Source organism: Hirundo rustica, chromosome 20, assembly GCF_015227805.2.
Source record: "Hirundo rustica isolate bHirRus1 chromosome 20, bHirRus1.pri.v3, whole genome shotgun sequence".
In the NCBI taxonomy this organism is placed as follows: Eukaryota; Metazoa; Chordata; class Aves; order Passeriformes; family Hirundinidae; genus Hirundo; species Hirundo rustica.
This window is the reverse complement of record NC_053469.1, coordinates 4688652-4710273: the sequence shown is the minus strand read 5'-3', so window position 1 is coordinate 4710273 and position 21622 is coordinate 4688652. Positions and strand designations below refer to the sequence as shown.

The following is a 21622-nucleotide window of genomic DNA, read 5'->3' as shown; positions in this document are numbered from 1 at the left end:
GGTGGAGGAGAGATGAGCAGCGGCCAGGGGAGGGCCGAGGGCTGTGGCTGTGCAGGGAAGGTTAACGGGGTGTTTCCATGGAGTCCCAGCGGTGATGCGATGTCTGCGCTGCTGTCCTCCCGTGTGGGGGGGAATCCAGGGCCTGTTTGATCCAGCTCCTTATGGATTGGGGACTGGGTGGGTGGGTTCCGAGCTCTCCACCTCTCCCAGGTGTTCGGGGTCTGGGTGTCCCCTCGGGAGCTGCTTCCAGGAGAGGAATTGGGAAGGGGTGTATGTTCCTGTGGGAGCTGGGTGGGAGATACCGTGTCCAGTGTTCAGGGTGGGCTTTCCAGCCCCTCAGGGGTTGTTCTTGGCATGTTCCCCCCTCCTTCCTCCCAGCCACACCCCCGGGCTCCAGGCAGTTATTTTCCATTCACTTTTAACTCCCCTCCCCAGCATTAATCCCCAAGGGGCAGTAATCAAGAGCCTGGAATGCTGTCTCTTCCCAGGCACCCTAAGGTGCCTAAGGTCCCTAAGGGGAGTTCAGGGGTGCCATGGCCCCTCACCCGCCCCCTGTCACAGCCTGGCAGGAGCCCCTTCCCTGACAGGGGGCGAGGAGGACGATGGCATTGTCCTGGTGGCACCAAGCTGCCCATCAAGGAGCCCTGGGGCGTGGGGGCTGAGCCCAGCTCTGTCCCACCTGCCAGGTAAGTGCTCCAATTTTCAGTGAGTTCTACAGAGGTTATTGCACATCAATCAAAGCCTCGTTATGTCTGAGCTTTTATGAGGCTGTTCTGAGCCTGTTCCTCTCCCGGACTTGAGTGCAGGAGCCCAGGCATCCCCGCAGCTTCAGCGCTGCCCAGCAGGTTTCCTTTCCTTTCCCTTCCCTTTCCGCAGCGGTCGGTGCCACTTTCCCCTGCAATGATCCATCACCGCAAAGCCAGGGATTTACCGGCCCTCACTAACCCAGAGTTACTCCAAAACTCTTCCCCCTTCCTCCCTTCCAGCCCTCCCCCCGACTCCAGCGCAGGGTAAAATTGATCAGTGCATGTTTATTGATGGTTTGAACGCTCAAAAGAAAGGGGTGTGGGGAAATCGTTGCCATGGGAACATCGATGAAGCTCCGTCTCCGCTGTGCGATGCCAGCGCGGCGCCTGCGTCCCGATCCAGACAGGGGGGATTGAGAGGGACGGGGATGGGTTTGGGGGTGCCTGGGGTGGGGGCCTGCGTGGGCTCGGCCACCCCGAGAGCCGTCGGTGGTCGCTGCTGTGCTCGCCGGTGGGAGATGGGCAGGGATGCAGGGGGAGGAAATGCCCTTCCTCACCTTGGCAGTCCTCTCGTGAGGGCCAAATAATCCTGGCACTGTCTGCAAGCCTGGAATTCCTCCCGTTCTGCTCCCTCCCTGGACGAGCCTGCTCCCCTGCCCCCAGTGCTCCCCGGACCTGCTGCCCCACGAGTGTTTTCCCCTGGGTTCCAGCTCCTCCATTCAGCCTCACTCACTGCTCCTGCTGCCAGAGCGACTCACGCAGCACTGCATTAAGTGGTCTGTCTGCTTGATGGATATTACAATGCATCTCTTGCAGCCTGATTTAGGGTTTTTTTTTTTTAAATCTTTTTACTCCTCCAACCAAGTCCCGCCACGGTCTCTGATTTTTGAGGGTGCAATTTAGCGCTTGCAAATCATCTCCGGGCTCATTTTTGTGCCTGCAATGAAATATCAGCAGTGGCTCAGTGTGTAAGTTGCCGTTAGTGCCTGCAGCAGGTAGTTAGAGCTCTGATTGCTGCTGCCTCTGGCAGGCACGGAGAAAACACTGGGACTGGCAGAGCTAAATCTGCCCAAACGAGGGGAAGGCAGTGCCTGGGCAGTGGGGCTCTTCCCGTGCTGAATTTTGGGGCTAATGGTTCCCAAAGCTGCACCACTGGAGCACCAGTGACACTGAGCACCTCTCAGTGCTCCTGGTAGGTGCAGAAGTTCTTGTTTCTGTCCCTCTGCGCCCAAGTTCTGCAGCAGCTACAGCTGGGGTTAGGCGGTGATGAGGCCAGGAGGGCGCTGGGAAGGGCCGGGCTGTCAGGCAGGAGCTGGGGCGCTGTGACAAGGACACTGAAGGTCAGGAATGTCTCGGGGATCTCAGGTATCTCTCTCACCCCAGTGAGGAGTCTGGGGGTCGGGGCACGAGCAGGACCGGCGGTGCCAGGGCAGGATTCTGTGCTCACACCTGGGGTTGCTAAGGACAAGGTTTTCTCGAACCCCGCTGCTCTGCCCTGGTTTTGCAGGCAGGAGCTGCCTCGTGTAAGAGGCATCTTGACACTACGCAGAATTTGCTGCCGGAGGGACTTTTGCTTAATAGGCAGGAGAGCAGCAGCTCGGTGGAGAGCTCTGAGGGACCCTCTCCTCCCTGACGGCTGGCCCTGGACTACAGGCAGTCCCCAGGGACTCTCAGCACCAGAACTACCCTGCTGCAACCCTCCAGCCTTGCTGCCTGTCCTGTTGTGCCATCCCTGCTCTCTGCCAGCACCGCAGACCCAGCACCAGGCCCTTCCCTGTGCCCCAGCAAAAGCTGTGCGTGATCAGGGAAGGGATTTGGTCATTTCTCCTCAAGGCACCGTCCTCTTCTTCCATTCCAGGTCGGGAGCAGGGATGGGAGATCTAGAGCAGAGCTGGGAGCGGAGCAAAGGCAGCAGCAAAACCCCCCAATACCCTTTAGTCCGAGCAAACCCAGGTGAGAGGGAAGGGAAGGACGGGACGGGGATGACCCGCGGGAGGTGGGGAATCGAGTCCAAGCTCTCATCTCCCAAAGCGGAAGGTGAAGCCTCCTTTTTTCCTGTTGTAGCCGTTGAGCTCCTCTGCCAGGTTCCCCAGGGTGCCGCTGCGCTTCTCCCCTCCGATGGGCACCAGCTCGGGGTCCCCGCGTCTGCCCGGCCGCTGCCCGGCCCTGCCGTGTGCCCGCAGCTCCCGGGCGATGCTCAGCAGCGCTTCCAGCTCCTCGCTTCTCCTCCGCTTTGCCCCTGCCCTCCAGCCGGGACCCCGGCCCTCCGCCGCCGTTTGCCAGCCGGGACCGAGCAGAGCTCCTTCCCCGGGCTCTCCCGGCTCCCACCGCTCGCCGGGAGGGAAGCAGGCTCCCAGGCTCAGGAGGAAGAGGCAGGACAGCGAGTAGGGTGCTCTCATCTGGGCGAAGCACAGGGAGGGGAAGCGATGTCAGTGAAGAAGCACCGAGCATCCTCGGTGAAGCACGGGCTGCCCTCGGCCGCTCCCCATCCCTGCTGCGGCACCCCCAAACCAGCCCTGCCGCCCCTGCTGGAACCCCCCGGGCACCCAGAGCTCCTTCTTCAGAGGGGTGCCGGGGCTCTGAGCCCCCACCCGTGCCTCCCCAGAGCTGCTGCCCTTCCTCGGCAGCGGGTCCGTGCTCACAAATTCCAACCTCGCAGCTGCTCCGCTGCTTCCCAGCCGAGCGCGGGGCTGAGAGCCGGGCACGGCCGCGGGCTCCCGAGCTGCCCGCTGCTCTTGGAGGCATCGCCCCGCTGGTCCCCAGGGTGCTGCCCGGGCAGAGGGGTCTGAGCAGAGCAGGAGCAAAGCCCTGAACCTCGTGCGGTGCTGCAGACGGTGGGTGACCTTCCGCAGGGGCAGGGCTGCTCTGCCTCCTTTCCTCCTCCCACAAAGGCTCAGAAAGAGGAAACGGGTTTTATTATTATTATTATTATTATTATTATTATCTGGAGATATTGCCTGAAGGCTGCTGCAGGTGCTGGGGGCCAGGCTGTCCAGGCTGTTTCTCACTCCTGTGCCAGCCCCAGGTGCGTTCACACCCCTGCCTGCCCTTCCCAACAGCCCTGAGCCCTCACTTCGGGCTTCCCCCCTGCCTGTTTCACTCCTTGCCTCTGTTCCTCTCGCTCCCTTTTCGCACCCCCTCAGCACGGACCCAAATTGCCGAGGTCCCTCCTGGGGTCTGGGGGTGCTGGTGGGTCCCCAGCTGCTTCCCACCAGCCTCTGGCTCCTCCCTGGCTGTGCTGCCCATGGAGGCAGGGGTGTAAAGCAGCGACAGACAGACAGACAGACACACGGCCACCAGTCACTTACCTCTGCCCCTTGGTGCTGCCACCCCTGGCACCTCTCTGCCCGCCCTGTGTCCAGGCGAGCGGCCAGCCCGCCTCGGGCCATTAAATAGCCACGAGCGCTGATTGCCGTGTCACCCCTTGGACGTGTGGCCACAGAGAGAAGAGGGTGGGATCCTCGGGGAGGGAGCTGAAGAGGGGGACGGAGGGGACAGGGGTTGGTGGAGCTGCCACAATGGGAACACGGCAACACCGCTCATTAACGCGCCGCCCTCGTCTGCTGCCTCATTTGGAGGAGCAGCTGGGAGCTGGCCCTGTGTCCCTGGCGGTTGTCAGGGGTGCTCTGGGATGGAGGGTCTCATCTGGGGGCCCAAGTGTGTCCCCCTCCTCTGGCTGGTGCATCCCCGTGTGCAGCTCTTGGGGGTCCCACACACAGGTTTGTGTGCATGGAACCACAGGAGACCCCTGCACCCCCAAAGCCGCCCGGGGCCTGGCCTCATGTGGACATGCCCAAAGTGCTCCCACCCCCCTGGTCAACACACACAGCCACCAGTGCTGGCACGTGGTCCCCAAGGCACCCTGCTGTCCCCACAGGTGTGTCCTGGGCTGTGGCAGTGGAATGGGAAGTGGGCAGCAGGGGTGGACTGGGGCATGGCTCGGTGCTCTGTCCATGGGAGCAGGAAGCGGGTTCCCTTGGCACAGGCACCTGCCACCCTCCCAGCCCCAGCCCCAGGGCCACCCCGAGGTCCTGCAGGGCCTTGGTTTGGGCTGGAGCTCTGGGAAGCCTCCTCAGCTCCCTGGGTCTCCCCAGCTCTTGTTCTGCAGGGTGGTTTCAGCACGGTAGGTGAATTCCCAAGGATTTTGTGCCGCGAGCCTGGCACGGGGAAGGAGCCATCCCCCCAGCGCAGCGAGGAACTGCAGCGATTCAGTGTCACTCCCTTTGCTGTCACCACTGCGGCCGCGTCCCCACGCTGTCACACGGTGAGTAACGATGAGTTCCTTTTATTAAGGAGTTTAGAAAGTCCACATGTACAGCATTGGACACACTCACACACGACCTAGACTTCACGGCACTGCTACACACCACGGCCTGGCCCAGGGCTTCTCTGGGAAGGTTCATGGCCACATCCCGGACCCCGGGTCACCCCTGCCCGCCCCTGTCCAGGGAGGTGCCACCACAGATGGGTTTAACCTAATCCGGGGCCATGGAGCAATGCGTGAGCTCTTGGGAATAATCCTGGGAAATCCTGCGTCTTGGCATGGATTAAATACCTCTCGTGCAAATCAAAACAAAGGCTCTGAGGGCTCCTGGGTGGCACAGGCAGTTACACAAGGGCGTGCTACCGACAAACCAACGTGCAACATCCCCTCCCTGGCACGGCAGAACGCCACTGGAGGGGCCTGGGGGGCAATGAACCTTCCCACCCGGCGCAGGGTTCCGTGTGCATTCCTGCCCAAAGCATCAGAAAACCCAGCCACAGCTAATCCACCAAAATATCTGACCGAAAAGCAAAGACGGGTGCAGGCAGGAGCCTTTCCAGAAAGGTCCAGTGGAACGCAGGAAGCTCCTTGGAAGTTGTCAGGGCTCCTGCTGTTGTGCTGAGAAATGCCACCGCTGAGTTCCCCCCCAGTTCCCTTCGTTGCAGAAAGCCGGCCTGAGCAGCTGCTCTGGAGAGCGTGGAGCTGAGCGCCCTTCACTCAGAGCTCATCCTCACCTGAGGGCTCTGAAGAATCTCTCTGGCAGAGTAAAAAGCTGTGGTGATCCCAAAGCATCGTTTGTCCATTTCTCTGTCAGGGCAGACAGACAGGGACTCACCCAGTAGGTGAGAGAGCTTGTCCAGCACAAGATCTGAGGTGGGAAGGCTTAAAAAAAGAATCACAGAGGGAAGTACAAACCTGGTGCAGTTGGGAAGCTGAGCCTTTGATCTCCCTGTGCTTTAAGCTCCCCTGGAAGTGGAGACAGCGGGAGTTTTCCTCCCCTCCTCAGTCCATCCGTCTGTCTGATGGTGTTTCTTGGGGCCAGGGCTCTGCTGTAGCACGGGCAGAAAATGATGGAAAGGGTGGCAGGGCTCCGTCTGTCCCCTCCCCTTCTGGTCCAGAGAGCGCTCACATTTGGTTCTCGTTTTTCTGTTTGGTTTTTTTTTTTTTTTTGGACAAAATCCCCCATTTGAGTCCTTCCAGGGAGCCAGCAGCAGACATCAGTCCCACACCCCATGGCAGCTCCTGCTTGGCTGGCTGGTGCTGCTGCCCCGTTATCAGGGCCCTGCAGATGCTGAGCCCCACTCGGGGCTTCTTTTTTTGCAAACCCTTAACGGGATTTGAGGAAATGAAAGGCTTTGGATATCTGCAGGTGCCGCGGCTCAGCCGGGGTGGAAATGAACGCGGGTGCCCAGGCCAGCAGCGACGAGGGGGCTCACGGGGAGATGTGGCTGAGCTGCCCGAAGGGTTTGGGGAAAGGTCACAGCTTTGGGATGGCAGAGGGCCGATGTGAATCCGAGTGGGTCTGGTTGGGAGGGAGGAGCTGTGAAATGCAGGCAGAGCTGTGCTGGGAAGTGAACCTTCCTCGCCTCCTCCTCCTCCTCCTTGTTGTGCTCTCTGTTTGCCCAGCAGTGCCAAAACAGCTCTGTGCCGTGCTCGGTTCTGGGTGTGCGTCCTTGCAGCACGGCCCTGGCCCAGTTTGGGGTGTCCTGACCTGCTGGGAGGCTCCAGGAGTCAGGACAGGGACGACGGGGACGAAGGAGATGGTGGTTGTCCCTCCCCAGCTGCGCTGCTCTCGCAGGGGCAGAGGAGAGAGTTCTGCAGCCCGGAGGAGGAATTGCTGGCACGGTCAGGCTGACCCAGCTCAGCCCTCCCCATCACCAGTAGCACCACGGGGGGAGCTGGAGCTGTGGAGCAGCAGCCTCATCCCAGTCCTGGGGGTTTGGGGGGCCTGGGCTTCCCCGTGACGAGTGCTGCCAGTCCCTTGCCAGCTTGGCAAGCCCACTGCCAGGTGTCAGTGCCCAGAGCAGGAGTGACCAGAGGTGTTCAGCCTGCCTGGGCTGCTGCATCCCTCCCTCCCTCCTTCCTTCCCTCCAGGCAGCCCCTTTCCTTCCTTGTGGGACCCTGCTGGCCACCTCTGCCCAAAATCCTCTCTGCCCCAGCCACCAGCACAGGCCGTGGGTCACGCTCTGGCCAGGACCTGTTCTGGCTGCAGGGGAGCCGCGGCAGTGGGAAGCAAAGGTCTGGCGATGTCTGTGGCTGCCCAGGAGCCAAAGTCACCCTCACTGGAAGCTCCCCAGGGGCCCCTCAGGGGCTGGCGAGCCCTCAGAGAGGATGAGGAGGGTGGCAGCTGAGGGAATGGGTCTGCGTGGGGTGGGGAAGGGCAGGGGAGTGGGCACGGTGGGGGTGGGTCTCATGCCATCAGCTAATTCTCCTCCCGGATGGGCCGGATCTTCATCTCGGTGAACTTGAGGGAATACTGCCAGCCGGTCCAGGAGGACCACTCGATGCCGTCGGCGTAGGAGCTGTGGTGGCCCCTGAGGTACTGCCCATTGAGGTTGGAGGTGTGGCAGTTGCGGTACCACCAGGCGCCGTGGTAGAAAGCGGCGCAGTTGTTCTCCGAGTGGTCGTTGTCCAGGTCCTTGGTGGTGAACTTCATCCCGTTGTGCTTCAGGAAGGAGTCACCTGTCCCAGGGGAGAGGACTCCTGATGGCCGCTTCCTGCCCTTGGGACAGGTCCCTGCCCCGTGGGGCTCCCCTGGGCACCCCAGTGAGGCTCCTACAAGGGTGCTCCTCCAGCAGCTGCCCAACCTCGCCCTCTCCTCCAGCTCCCTTGGGATGCAGGCGGTGCTGCTGCCAGGGGGCACGCAGCACCCCAGCAAGGGGGTTTGGTGCCTGTGGGCTCCCCCTGCCCACGGGCCCGGGTCCTGCTGCCCTACCTGCTGTCCCTGAGTAGTCGGCGATGGTGACGGGGTACCCGTCCTCCTCAGGGTCCACGGAGAAGAGCCCCACCCCGAAGCTGCCGTAGCGGGCGAAGGCGGTGCCGTTGTCGAAGTCCTCCAGGTCGATGCGGAGCTCGTAGCTGCCCTGCACCGTCAGCAGGTGGATCCTCTTCAGCCCTGGCAGAGGGAAAGGGGTGAGTGTGGCGATCCCTGTGGGGATGGGGCGGCCCCTCCATCACTCCCAGGACTCGGGCGCTGTCCAGGGGGGTCTCGGTGTCCCCTCCACCGCAAAGAAAACCCCAGACCTCCCCAGGGGAGCGCAGGCTTTGCCAGGATGGAGCACCGCCAGCCCCACGCACCTAACCAGTGCTCTCCTGTCAGCTTCCCGAAGCCGTCCCGATAGGCTTCCCAGCCGCGGAAAAAGTTCACGGAGCCGTCCTCCCGCCTCTGAAACACCTGGGGAGACACAAACAGCATCAGTTGCGTGCCCCAGGCAGCCCCTCTGCTCCCCACCGCGCTGCCCACCTCTCCCTGCCACTGCACGCCCTGCCACACCGGCACAAATTACACCCTGTCGGCTCGGTGATCACACAGGGGAGAGGTCCCGGGAAATGCTGGATCTTTGCCTGCCCGCTCCTGGGGGTGGGCGAGTCGGTTCTGGTAAAACCCTTCACAGGACCCTCTGCCTGGAAACGTGAGCAGAGCTGACACCTGAAGCTCCTTGGGGAGTGTCCCTGGAGCAGTGGACACCCTGCAGCTGCTCCAGAGAGCCGGGGTCTGCTGCTGCAGGGACAGGGATGGACGGCATGACCCGAGGTCTGTCCTGCAGCACCGTCAGCTCTCCTGCCCACAGTGGGTGCTCAGAACCGTGTAGAAACCCAGCTGCCGATTTCTTCCTCCTGGATCTCCTTGCTCTCCTGGGCAAGCACCCCATCATAAAATATCATCTCTGTGACAGCCTCATTAGTCTCCCAGAGAAATTAACCGAGGGGCACTGACTGCCCTGAGTCCTCAGATCCTAGCCAGATCCCAGGGCTCAATGCAGCTTTTCTGCTCGGAGCCTTTCCCTTTTCCTCTCCCATCTGCTCATCGGCCTGTGTGCCCCGTGCGTTTCATCCCCTTTTATCCGTGGTTTTGGGTTTGATTTATTGACAGCGATCCAGAAAATGCTGTTTCATGCCTGACCATTTGAACTTAATTAAGCCTCCAGCCCTAGATTAATTGCATTAAAGTTGGCTGAGCAAACCTGCCCCGCTCCCACCGAGCTCCGTGCTCCCGAGGCCGTGCTGGGGACAGCTGGGGCACTGGGTGATCTAGGCAGAACCCTCCCAGGCCCTGGCAGCCCAGGGGCCAGAGGACCCCATCTTCAGAGCTGGGCTGGGCTGCTGAGCTGAGCTTCCAGCATCCCAGGACTGAGGAATATGGATGAACCCTAAAGTCAGCTGTGAAGCCACCACGCTTTGCTCCCCCTGGCTGCTTCTGCCCTCCTGCACGGAGTTTCATCCTGGCACGTGGAGCAGAACCCCCTTGTGAGCCTCTCCCTGGTTTGCCCTTCCCCAGCTGGGCGTTTTTGGGGCTGTGTGTGCTGGCTGAGGCTCCGGCACGCTCCTCGGCATGGCACGGCTCTGATCCTGCTGTACTTACCTTCTAGAATTAGAGCCTTAATTTTTATCCCGGCGTTGAGCGCTTGAGAAGCTGTGGTTAAGCCCCTTTAAAGGGGCTTTCTTCAGGCTTGTTGGGAAAGGGGGACGGTGTGGCTGGACTGGGGCCTGAAGCTGATTTTCCCAACATCGGCTCCGTCGCTGGTGCCAGGGGAAGGAGGTGGAGGCAGCACCAGGGCTCGCTCTTAATCGGCTTTGACCCACGGTTGTAAATAGGCCAATTGCCTGAGTGGTGCCCAGGGAAGGTGTGGGACAGGGCTCCACTGCCTGAGCCTTGGCACAGCTCAGGAATCACCCCACCTTCAGCGCCCCACTGCCCACCAGCCTCAGCCCCAAGCGGGCTGGAAACCAGGCTGGCTGCTGGTGAGTGCTGGAGGTGCTGCATCCTCCCGAGTCTCCTGCTCCATCCTCATCATTTCGCATGCACAGCCCCTTCTGTGCCTCTTTTGAGCACCCACCAGGTGCAGGCAGGGCTGTGGCAGCCTCCTGACCCCCCTCAGTGAATGCTGGGTGTGCCAGTGACCCGCAGGCTCATCGTGCTCCCAGCCCTGCCTCGCAGCTCTTTTCCTCCTCATCAAATATGCATCACCCCCTCTTAAGCAAAAAGGATTTTCCCTCCCTTCTTTTAAAGGCAAGGCTGAAATATTTATCTCCCTCATTCTCTGCCTCCCCCAGTCGCCCTTGTGGGGAAGGGGCGGGCTCCTGCAAAGCCACAACACACAGAAAAATGGGTTAAAAGCAGGGACGAGCGGGAGCACCCACCTGTGCCTGCCGTGGCACTGGCAGCTTCCTCTCCCTCAGCTCCACCAAACTCCTGGTGGGCTTGAAACTCCCCGGTCTGGGGACGCGTTCAGCCATCACTTCACCACCACGGTGCTCAGGATCCTGGTCCCGTTTTGGCAGCCGTGGCACAGATCCCACCGCCCTGTCACTGCAGCACAGACCCCACAGCCCTGTCCCCAAGGTGTCCTCTGAGCCCTGACACAGCAGAGACACGATCTTTGGGCTCAGCCAGGGAGAAAACTCTGAGCCAGTCTCCAGGAAGCGCCAGTCCTGTGGGACAGCCTGTGCACACCACGGCTGGCAGCACTGCCCTGCCAGCAACTGCTCCTGCCCGGCCCTGCCACCAGGATTATCTGTTCCCGTGTGTGGTGGCACATAAACCACGTCCTTTGGAACCAGCACGTGTTTCTCCAGGCTCCTCTCACCCCCTGCCTGCGGTTTATCCCAGCCCAGAGCCAACTCAGCAGCGTCTGCTCGGCCCCCATCCCTCTCCAGGACCCCTCCAGCAGGGGATGGCCAGGCTGGTGAAGCTGTCCCCACCAGTGTCCCAGCACAAGCAGGCACCCCTGGAGCTGGAAGCTGTCACTTAGCACAGCCCTCGTCCTGCTGGCACAGCCTTTTCTTCTGCATCCCTCGCCTCTTCCACCATTTCCCGATGAAGGCTGCACATGGAGATGCTGAGGCACACAGAGCACTGTTGCTCATGGGACTGAGATGCTGACCCCAGGGCATTTTGCCCCAGACGAGGAGCAGTGGAGGCTCGGGGGCACTGGCAGGAGCGTGGGGCGTTTGCAAAGATGTTCTGAAGACAACATCAATATGAAAAGGAAATTTTTGAGCCCTCGTGGGATGCTGAGCCTCCCTTGCCCTCCATCATCCCATTATTACTTTAAGAAAATGCCAGAGGTGAGTGTCAGGGGGGGAGCTGGGCTGGGCAGTCACAGGCAGGGCTGGGCACAGGATCTGGATGATCCCATCAGCACCTGACCCAAACCCACAAACAAACGAGGCCGTGCTGCTGGTGGGCAGGACCGAGGGGGGACAAAGCTCAGCTCCCCGGGACGGGGACAGGGAGCAGGCAGGACCCTGCCTCTGGGGTCGGACCTGAGCTCTGCCCCACGGCCTCTGAGCTGTCCGGGCAGGCTAAAGCTGAGCTCAGCAGCTCCCGAGTCAAAATTGATTCAGCGGCTGCCATCGCTTCCACCCACCCACATGCAAATAAGCCCAAATGTCAGGAGTAATCTCTCGAGGGAAGGGAAGGGAAGGGAAGGGAAGGGAAGGGAAGGGAAGGGAAGGGAAGGGAAGGGAAGGGAAGGGAAGGGAAGGGAAGGGAAGGGAAGGGAAGGGAAGGGAAGGGAAGGGAAGGGAAGGGAAGGGAAGGGAAGGGTAAATTTCCCAGGCTCTGCACCACAGCACCCAGCCGTGCCATGGCTTACCTGGAGCCTGGATCGTCCAGTGCCCCCACAGCCCCATCCCCTGGGAGATGGCTGAGACAATCCCTGCACCCAAGGCGCTGGGGGAGGTTTGGGACCCTGTGCTGCAGAGCAGCCCCGAGGAACAGGAGCCTGGGTGTGCACCCTCAGCACAGCTCCGGCCCCTGGCACCCAGCGCCTGCTTTGGCTTCTCGCCCCATCAAGGCAGGGCAGAGCCGAGGGCTCTGTGCACTCCCCTCCCAGACCCTGCCGGTTTAGAATCGCTCGCTGTGCCCCCTCCCCAGCCCAGCCCCAGCTCTCCTGCCTGCAGCAGCTTTCAATAAGCCTCTGAGTGTCTCGCTAATCACCTTGGGCTGCTCTTCAGGCTTGGCTGGGGCCGGTGGAGGCTGTGCAGGCTGTGCACGGGGTTTGCAAGGACCCTCCGCACCCTGGGGAGCCAGAAGGGTCCCCCTCTCCTCTCTGTAAGCCCCCAAGAGCCGAGGTCCACGGGCTGTGCTGTGCCTCAGTTTCCCCTTGGAGCTGCTGGTACCACTCGCACACCACAGGTTCCTCCTGCGCAGGGTGGGCTCTGGGAGGTCGAAGGCTCATCGGCCCCTGAGGGCAGGGGGGCTAAGCTCCCTCCTGGCCCCGCTCAAAGCTGCTTAGGGGAATCAGATCGTGGGGATTTGTTTCCTAGAACGCCCAGCTGGAGGGGTGCTGGCCAGCTCGGCTCACCCAGGGTGTCCTCGGGGCAGAGGCTGCCCGGTGAGACCCCTCCACCTCCTGGGACCCCCTCTCTGTCCTACTGGCACCCCAAGGGATGCCCTCCAGGGCAGGGGGAGCTGCTCGCACCCGAGGGTCCCTGGGGCTGAGGGAGGGGAGGCAGCGCCATGTCCCCCCATCCCCCTGCTCCCTGCCCCCGTCACCGTGAGCACGGCGAAGCGACAAAGCGGATCGGACAGGGAGTGAATCAGCAGAGCACCCGAGGTGCCCCAGGCAGCCCGGCCTCAGATGAGGCCGAACACGCCGGGTTTGGGGTCTGCCCTGAGCCCCAGCACCGCCTCACCAGCTGCACCAAAGCACAGCCACCTTCCCCATGGCACAGCCGCCGCCGCATCCCTGCTGGGAAGGACAGATTCCAGTGGTGGCATCCAACCCTCCAGCTCCAGCCGAGCTCCCCAGCGCAGGGCAGGCGCTGGGTCCAGCTCAGGGGTCTGGCTGGAAGCTCTGCGTGCACAGCCAGGCCCCCTTGACATTTTTTTGCCCATCCTGATGACACATCCGAGTGTCCAAAGCGACATCTCCCACCTCCGGCACAGCGCCAGCCCGTGGGCACAGTGGTGTCACCCGGTGTCCCCAGCACGGTGGCAGCTCACCGTCCAGCCTCCCCCGTCCGTCGTCATGTCACAGTAGACCTGGAAGCCGTCAGGGTAGTGCGTGGGGAAGATGGAGTAAATCCCATCTTCTTGCTGTCCACTCGCATAGATGTCAAAGCAGTCTCGGGGCCGGGAGCCTGCGGCGTGGTGTTGGGATGGGGTGGGAACGAGGGGAAAGCTGGTTAATTAATGATCTCATTTAATGTCTTGCCGTTTCTTCCAGGCTCCCGACCTCGCTCTCAGCTCTGGTTGCCCGCTTGGTGCTGCTTTGCTCTTTCCCTCCCTTCTCCGTTGCTCAGGGCGGTGCCACCACCACGGGGACTCCCCAGCAGCTGGTAGGGACTGACCCCTTGTCCCTGTGTGATGGCAAGGGCAAGCTGGGACCCAGATGGGGACGAGGCAGAGCCGATGCCCAGGGAGGCTGTGGGCACGTGCTCCCAGCTCCAGGCCAGACTCGCTCAGCTGCACCTCAACCCAACGCTGAGGAATGTCACTGTTAATGCCGAGCCTGTGCAGGGCCACCCTCCACACCCAATGGAGGTGAATGCTCTACTCGTGTCCTTGCTATGCTCTGTGGGGAGCAGATGGGTTTACAGGGGTGTGAAGGGGCTTTTAGGCTGATTTATGGACAGGTGGGAGCTGCACGGTGAGAACCCCCCCCTTCCAGGACACAGCTTTCCGTCTCCCTCCTTCTCCACCTCCTTGCCAGCCCCTGCACTGTATTCAATCCCTTCTCCAGGATGTTTTCCATATCCTGGGTGGTTTTCTCCCTGCCACATCCCTCTCCCCAGGGGCTGCCCGGGGATGCAGGCTCACCGTTGGAGCAGCCCCGGGGCCGCGCTCCCCTGGCGGGGGCTCGCTGCAGGTCAGCCTTGAGCCGGGGCCGGGCCCCGCCGCGCTCCTTCTGCAGCGTGTCCAGCACGTCACTGACTGAGCTCACCAGCCGAGCCATGTTGGTCTGGCTCTCCGAGAGCAGCTGTGGGCGGGGGACACACGGGGGGACACGGAATTGTGGTTAAATGCTGAAATCCCTTCCCCATCCCAGCCCCTTGACCGCTCTGCCAGCTCCCACTGCTCAGCGATGCCAGGCTATGGGCTGGTGGGGTCATAAACCCACGGCACATCCCATGAAACATTTCTCTGTTGCTTTTTGGCAGGGGCCAGATAATGCACCTCTTGCCACCGAGGAGGAGAAATCCCCACAGCTGGGTGCATCGGTGCCGCCACCCCACGGGATAAAGAGCATCTCTGGGCAAAGGACAGGATGACGGAGGCGGCAGGAATAGCCGTGTCCTGAGGCAGCCGCCAGCTCTTCATCGTCCCCCGAGGTGACCCAGGCCGGGACAGTGACACGGGCTGGCCGTGGCAGAGCAGCAGGTTGGGGAGAGAAGCGAAGCAGCGAGAAACAAGCAGCTGTGGGCAGTGGAAGTTGAGTGCCAGGAGGGTCAGGCATGGAGCATCCAGCAGTGCCCTGGATATTGCTGCGACGCCCGGCAGACCCCTGGCATATCCAGGTAAGAAATTTGACACAGCTCATTGGCTGGGAAATTTTGGGGACTGTAAAGAGGGGAGGGCTGATTGCTGCATGAACTCATTTCCTCATTGGCTGGGAAATTTTGGGGACTGTAAAGAGGGGAGGGCTGATTGCTGCATGAACAGCCCATTACAAGGTTCCGTGTTGTGCTTGGCTCTGGCTGGAACTCCCAAACTGGAGCTGGGACACCCACAATGTGGGAGGCTGCACATGGCTCGCTGGCACTGGGGCGGTTTGGCAGGGAGACACATCCCAAATTCCAATTCCCAAGCACTTGCCTTCAACCCCAGCTCCTTCTCCTGGAGCTCCCCCCTGGATGCTGTGGGCGGGAGCTGCAAGCGGCCGTGCCCTCAGGGACGTGGGGACAGCGAGTTCCACCCGCAGGGAGCCCTGCCTGGCACTGCCAGCCCCTGCTCACCTGGATGAGCCTGCCCTGCTCTCCCTGCAGGGCGCTGAGCTCCTGCCCCATGGCGCTGTGCCCCTTCTTGAGGCCGTCGCAGTCGGCGCGCAGCTGCACGGCGTGGGTCAGCAGCTTGGCCACCTCGTCGGCCACCGTGACCAGCAGGGCCTTCTGCTGGCTCTTGGTGGCCTTGGCCTCGGCGTCGTGGTCGGTGACGGCGCGCAGCAGGGAGGTCTGCAGCCCCTCCACGCGCCCCAGGGTGCCGGCAGCGCTGGGGCAGTTGGGGTCGATGAAGATGTTGATGCGGGAGCTGTCGGCTTTCTCGATGGTCACCAGCGCGTTGGCTTCCTCGGGGTTGGTGCTGATGACGGGGGGCGACTCGGTGACGGGCGTGTGGTAGTGGTTCATGAAGAGGATGGCCCCCGTGACTGTCACCGCCAGGAGGACGGCCACCGAGAGCAGGACGGTGCACAGGATGTACCCGCAGCTCATCCTCTGTAGGCAGAGGCACGGACGCACCATCAGCACCCCGCTGCACGGCCCCAGCCCGCTCCCCTTCATCCCAGAGCTGGGCTCAAACCCGCGAGGGCTTTGCGGGACTGGCGGTGACATCGGCCGTGGGGGCGGGTGGTGGCAGAGGAGGGAGAGGGGACCCCGGGGAGCCCCGCGGCTCTGCCAGGGACATGGAGGGACACGGAGGCCACGGGCGAACAGCGAGTGAGCAGAGCAGCTCAACCCGCCTGGGAGCGGGCTATGAAATAATAACGAGAGCCAAGGCACGGCAGCCGCCGGCTCCCGCTGGCATGTTTTATTTACCGCGGTGATCCTCGGCTGGAGCAGCCCCGGCTGCCCGGGAGATGCGTGCGGGGCTCCCCGCTGCCCTGGGCACAAACGCGGGGAGGAAAAAGGGGAAACACCTCGTGTCCCTCACAGCAGGGACCGCAGGGAGAGCAACAAGGGTCAGTGCTGGGGTCGCGTTGTCCTGAGTACTGTGGGGACCTGCTCTGCATAGGGCATCTCCCAGCTGTGCCGGGCTATCCCTGGCATATATCCAGGGATATCCCCATCCCCCTTGTCGCCTCATTTCCTGCGGGAGGGCCGCAGAGCTGCTCCCAAAGCCTCCGATCATTCCCAGAGCCTCCCGGCAAGGGGGAGCTGCTGTAGGAAAGGTCTCTGGCAGCTCTGCTGCCGTTCAGACCCATCGGCTCAGCCCGTGGCACCTGCTCCATGCCCACCTAGAGCCTCTTCTGCCTGCAAAGCCTGAAGTGCCGGCACAGTCAGTGCAGAGCGAGCGAGCTGCCACCCGATCCCATCAGCTCCCGGGCTCCCTTCACCTCCCCTCCTCGTTACACCTGCAGGACAGAGGCTGTGATTTTCCCCTGACCCTGGCCGCGGCTGTCACAAGGAATTGCAGGGCTGGCAGCAAACTGCAGATTCAGGGAGACAAAGACTACTTTCCCCAGAAACGAGGGGAAAATTGCTGCATCTGCAAAGATTTCCCAGGCCCTGTCCCTTCCCGTGCACATCTATCTGGAGTGACACCTTCCTTCAAGCACCCTTCATTCCATCCCCGCTCACGAAAACGTTTGCATTAAGGTGACCCCGGCGGGGCTGGCTGGGGGGCCGAGGATGCCCCAGCAGCCCCGGGGTATGCTCCGGGCTTTTCCCCCCTCTCCATGGAGCGAGGCTGCAGATGCAAACAGCACTGGACTGAACGGGGAGCCACCTGCAGGGACCTCTGTGAGGAGACAGCCCCAGGCTCAGCCCCTCGGCACACGCTAAAAGGAGATGTCAAAGGCAATGAGGGAAACCCTGGGCGGGCAGGGGCTTGGGGAGTCTGCCTGGTGTGTGTGGACACCAAGCCCTGGCTTGGGGGCACAGGGGACACCCAGGAGCAGCAGGATGGTGGCAGACAGAGGTGGGAGATGCCCGTTGCTCAGATCCTTGTGTGGATACCCAGGACCTGGGCTCAGCTGGGCCCCTCAGCACCCTGCAAGCACAGGAGTGACAGGAGGGGTGGCTGCTGACCAAAGGCCAGTGTCAGGTGGTTTGGGATCTACAGCGTGAGCAGGGACCCTGTCCCTGTGGTTGTCCTGGCTGTGACAGCACCCTCATCTCCAGGACTTTGTGCCCTCCCATCCTGCTGCTGCTCCGTACGATGCTGATGTGCCCAGCTCCAGGGGCGCATGGAGGAGCTGCACAGGCTGAGGGTGCCCTCAGGGCAGTCAGAGCTCCCAGAACAGAGCCATGGATGGATGATGCTCCCCTTCCCACGGCCACACAAATCCCAGCTGGGCTGTAACACACCAAAATCTCACAGCTCTGCCTGGCTGTACCGCCACACTGGGAGCTGTATCCAGTTGTTTTCCAGCTTTCCAGCCCCAGAATCACTGCCCTCCCCCCAGCAGCGGGAACTGGGGGACAATCCCCTTCCAAAATGATCCCCTCTGCTTGCGACTGCAAGATCCTGAGTGGTGGCAGCTTCATGAGTCCCACGGCATTTTGCTGGCAGGTTGTGTTACCTGGCAACCTGCAGTGGGGAGAGGAGGGAAACTCAGCCAGTGGCTCCAACAGCACTCCAAACTGGGGTGGGGGTCCCCCTAAGCCCCTCCAGCAGAGCAGCAGTGCAGCAGCGTGCCCAGCTGCTGGCACGGGGCCCTGCAGACACCCCCTGACACAGGGTCCTGCCTCACCATGACCACAGCTCTCAGGATCCCCAGCGTTCCTGCTGTCTGTTCCATGGCCTCAAGCTCCTGGAATTCTTGCCAAGACTTTTGGACAGCTGTAGGACATCCCTCTGCCCTGGTTATTGATGTTCCCCTGGGGACATCCATTGGGCTGGAGGTCCCAGTGTCTCCAAGTCACTCCTTCCAAAGGAGAGCAGAAGCTCTGGGACTGAGTGGTGCTTGGGAAGAGCAGATCTTCAGTTGCAAACCTGCTCTGGAGGCTGGGAGGGAGCCCCAGGCAGGATCTATGGGATGGTTTTGTCCCTGGTGCAAAGCTGAGTCGGGCTCTCCGTGCCCTGCACAGCAGTAGGGCTGTGCTTGGTCACCCATGGGTGCAGGTCCTTGGTGACCCAGCCACGCTTCATTAGCAGCTCTGGACCCCATGAGGCCCCTCAAAGCATCCCCCAGCCCACTCAGCCAGCCAGACTGGCCATGCTGGGGATGGAGACAAAAGCAGCTCCAGCAGTGCAGCCCCTGGGAAGGGAAGAACACGAGCTGCCTTGTCCCCAGGGCACCCAGAGGTGGCCGGTCCCTGGAGAGCAAGGATGGAGAGTGGTGGCAGGAGAGGCTGAGCTCTGCCCTTGGACATGCTCTAAGATGAGGATGTGCCCTTTGCTCCTGCCAAAATCCCTGCTCCTCTCCAGCTCACCAGACAAGCGCTGCTGTGGGATGGCAGGCAGGGGTCCGGCAGCCTGGCTGCTCTGCCCCTGGGCTGTGCCCTCAGCCGGGTACAAACCAGACCCTGCGTTCTGTTCCGAGGCCAGTGGACACTGCAGTTTGCACTGCCCAGGCTCAGCTGCTGGTGCAAACTTTAGTCCAGGTACCCCCCAGCTCCCTGCCGGGGCCCCCCCAGCGCTGACGGCGCCCCGGGGCAGCAAGGGTCAATCCCGCACCCCGAACCCATCGCTCATTCAGAGCTGCCCGAGCAGCTCCGTTTGCATCCCTGCTCCGCTCCACTGCGGGGCTGTGTCCCAGCCGCCCCCCGCTCCCTGCCGGCTCCCCGCGGGCACGGAGCGGGAGAACCGGACCCCGCTCCCGTCCTCCTGCTCTCCTCCGTCACCCAGAGCCTGCCCGCGATCGCTCCCACGGCACGCCGCGCTCTGCGGATCGGGAACGGGAGAGGAGAGAGGACGGCAAGGATGAGGAGCGCCCCGGAGCCGGCTCTGTGGGTGAGCACGCAGCCGGGATGGGATGGGATGGGATGGGATGGGATGGGATGGGATGGGATGGGATGGGATGGGATGGGATGGGATGGGATTCCTCCGGAGCTCGCGGCAGCTGCCATCGCAGCACCGGCTGCACGGCAAACTCTTGTTGCACCCTTGGAAAGCCACCGTGAACCATCCAGCTCCGCGCGGGTGGTGGGGCCGCATTCACCGTGCCCTCGGGGCCACGGGGGGCACAACCGCGGGGGGATGGCAGCTCCAGACGGACGGCACCGCTCGAATCCCTGCGTGCAGGGGCTGCGCACAGCGAGGGAGCTCTGCCAGGGAGGGGAGGGCGGGCTGGTTTCCCTCTCGGGGGATCAGGGCTCTCCCGGGGTGCGCTCCCCTCTCCGGTGAGGCGCGGAAGCTGCTCGGCATGGAGGGGCTGAGCGGGGAGAAAAGGGAGCGGGGAAGGGTGCACAGAAGGGAGAAGTCGGGCAGAAACCCCTCTCTCGCCTTGCTGCGGCTGTCAGGGGACAGGGAAGCGGAGGACCTGGGGCCGAGCGTGTCTCACGGCTGCTCCCCCCATCCCTGCCCAGCTCCTGGTGCCGAGGAAGGGCAGCACTGCCAGCTCTTGGCTCCTTCCCTCCCCTCCCAGGCTCGCTGGAGATTTGCTGTCCTCCAGCTTTTCCCAGACACATTTACCCACACTCCGCACTCCTTCTTCCCACCCTGCCTGCGCCCAGCGTGCATCCCCGCCTGTGCCTATCCCTGGAAGCGTCCAGCGCCGGGCTGGATGGGGATTTTGAGCAACCCGGTCTAACGGAAGGCGGCAGAGGCGGGTCGGAACTGGGTAATCTTTAATGCCCCTTCCAAGCCGACCCATGCTGGGCTTCTCTGGGCTCGCCGGCCGTGCCCGGTGGCTGGCGGAGCTGGCACACGTGCAGCGGGATGTGCAAACAGGCTCCGGCACGTGCCGGGTCCCCCGCGTGTCCCCGCAGCCGCTGCCGCCGCTCCACCGCACCCGCCGCAACGCCGGCCTCCCCCCAAAAAAAAACCTGGAGGTTAAGAGCGGGTCGAGCGGCCGGGGAGTCCCCGAAGCGGGAGGGATGACTCCGGCTGCAGCGCGGAGCTGAGATGCCAAATCCCTTCTAAAGGGTTATTTAAGCAGTTTAGAGCGCGTGGCTGTTTCAGCAGAGGCGTGTGGCAGCTCCCGAGCATCTCCCGCTGCCCGGCCGGGGGAAGGCGGGTGGGAACCCCGGCTGCAGGTTAATTAACACATTGATTTGGGGGGGGTGAGGAGGTGCAGCCCGAGGGGCTTCGCACGGGGGGGACGGGGGGGCAGCTCGCCACGCTGGGGTGCGCAAGGAGAAAAGCTCGCTGGGGACACTGGGGGGTCGCTGGGACCCCCGGACTTGCTGACCCCCCCTCCTGCCCCCCGCCCCCCGCCGCCCCGTACCTGTGATTTCTCCTGCTGCCCATCCTCAAGTTGCGAGGCTCCTCCCACGGTTTTCCAACGCTCGTTCCCCATCGCGCCGCCAACTTCCAGCCCAAGTAAGTGCCCGGACCCCCCAAAGCCCCCCCAAACCTCCTCCCCGGCGGCGCAGCCCCTGGCCCGCCCGCGCTGCCCGGCTGGCCGCGGCGGAGGACGGGCGGCGGCGGCGGCGGAGGAGGAGGAGGAGGAGGAGGAGGGAGGGAGGAAGAGGAGGGAGGGAGGACACGGGCACGGACACGGGGGTGGATCTTCCCTCCCCGCCCGCCCCGATCCCCCCCTGGGCTCCCCCGGCCCCGCTCCGGGCACCCCGCCCGGTGATGCCCCGGGGGATCTCCCGGTCCCCCCAGCACCCTCCAGCACCGCCCGCCGCCCCCCGGCCGCCCCAATCATTCCGGAACCGGACCCGAACGCCCCCCTCCAGCCCCGGGCTCTGCAGCTGCCCAGATGTGGCAGCACAGCTGGAGGAGCGGCTGCAGGTAAGGCGGGGGCCGGTACCAGCGGGATCGGGGGTGCTGCAGGGACCGGGGCGGGGGGGAGCGGGAGATGCCCCCGGAACCCGCTCACCCCCTTCCCAAAGATACGCCCCTACATCCTCCAGTGGAACACCCCGAGCTGGTGGGGCTCAGTCCCCTCGGTGGGCAGGGATGGGCAGGGTGCTGGGCGGGGGGTGGAGAGGGTGGCACTGGCATCGCCACCCCCCCCCCCAAACCTTTGTGCCCAAGGGTAGCCAAAGTGCTGGGAGGCTCTCTGAGCGAATCCCAGCGCGCTGTGGGGAAGCTGGTGCTGGCGGGGCGAGGCAGCAGCCGCCCCCACCTCCTCCAGGGTCACAGCCATGCCCAAACCCCGGCGCTGCCAGCCCAAAGCCGCCGTGCTGGCCCTGCGTGCCAGGGCTCCCTCCCGGCCCGGTGTGCCGCCGCTCCCGTGCGGATGTGGTTTTCCTTCCCGTAGCTTTGCCGCACCTCCCGTAAATCTTTTATTTGCCACTTGTCTGACCTGCGGGCAGGAGCGTTGCTGAGAGGTTCAGAGCATCGTGAGAGCAGCGATGGCTCGGCGCTGCTTCAATCCGGCTGGGGGGAGGCTGAGCTCTCTCTCAAGGCTGAGAATCCTCCGGGAAACCCTGCAGCCCCTTGTCCTGCAGCACG

The 21622-nt window shown here is 62.9% G+C and overlaps 2 protein-coding genes across 3 annotated transcripts; both read right to left on the bottom strand.

Moving 5' to 3' along the window:
• Nucleotides 1-1136: 1136 nt before the first annotated feature.
• On the bottom strand, nucleotides 1137-4118 carry QRFP (pyroglutamylated RFamide peptide). The gene is made up of 2 exons (XM_040083412.1): nucleotides 4055-4118; nucleotides 1137-3145 (listed from the first exon to the last, which is right to left on the bottom strand). The coding sequence occupies exon 2, from the start codon at nucleotides 3143-3145 to the stop codon at nucleotides 2765-2767; it is 381 nt and encodes a 126-aa protein (XP_039939346.1). The 5' UTR covers nucleotides 4055-4118; the 3' UTR covers nucleotides 1137-2764.
• An 897-nt stretch (nucleotides 4119-5015) lies between these two features.
• On the bottom strand, nucleotides 5016-20538 carry FIBCD1 (fibrinogen C domain containing 1). 2 transcript variants are annotated; one of them, XR_005703723.2, is made up of 8 exons: nucleotides 20445-20538; nucleotides 15133-15609; nucleotides 13997-14156; nucleotides 13181-13317; nucleotides 8308-8404; nucleotides 7946-8125; nucleotides 5926-7692; nucleotides 5016-5817 (listed from the first exon to the last, which is right to left on the bottom strand). XR_005703723.2 is itself a non-coding variant. In XM_040083324.2 (7 exons), the coding sequence occupies exons 1-7, from the start codon at nucleotides 20514-20516 to the stop codon at nucleotides 7433-7435; spliced, it is 1383 nt and encodes a 460-aa protein (XP_039939258.1). In that variant the 5' UTR covers nucleotides 20517-20538; the 3' UTR covers nucleotides 5016-7432. The 2 variants fall into 2 exon arrangements, 1 of the variants encoding a protein (XP_039939258.1); XM_040083324.2 differs by having other exon boundaries at nucleotides 5016-7692.
• Between the last annotated feature and the right edge of the window lie 1084 nt (nucleotides 20539-21622).

Coding starts and splice junctions, on each gene's coding strand:
- QRFP (XM_040083412.1), bottom strand. CDS start 3,145: ATGAGAGCACCCTACTCGCTGTCCTGCCTCTTCCTCCTGAGCCTGGGA.
- FIBCD1 (XM_040083324.2), bottom strand. CDS start 20,516: ATGGGGAACGAGCGTTGGAAAACCGTGGGAGGAGCCTCGCAACTTGAG. Junction 14,157..15,132: donor AGCAGGGCAGGCTCATCCAG/GTGAGCAGGGGC, acceptor CCCCGCCCACAG/CTGCTCTCGGAGAGCCAGAC. Junction 13,318..13,996: donor GCCCCGGGGCTGCTCCAACG/GTGAGCCTGCAT, acceptor ACCACGCCGCAG/GCTCCCGGCCCCGAGACTGC.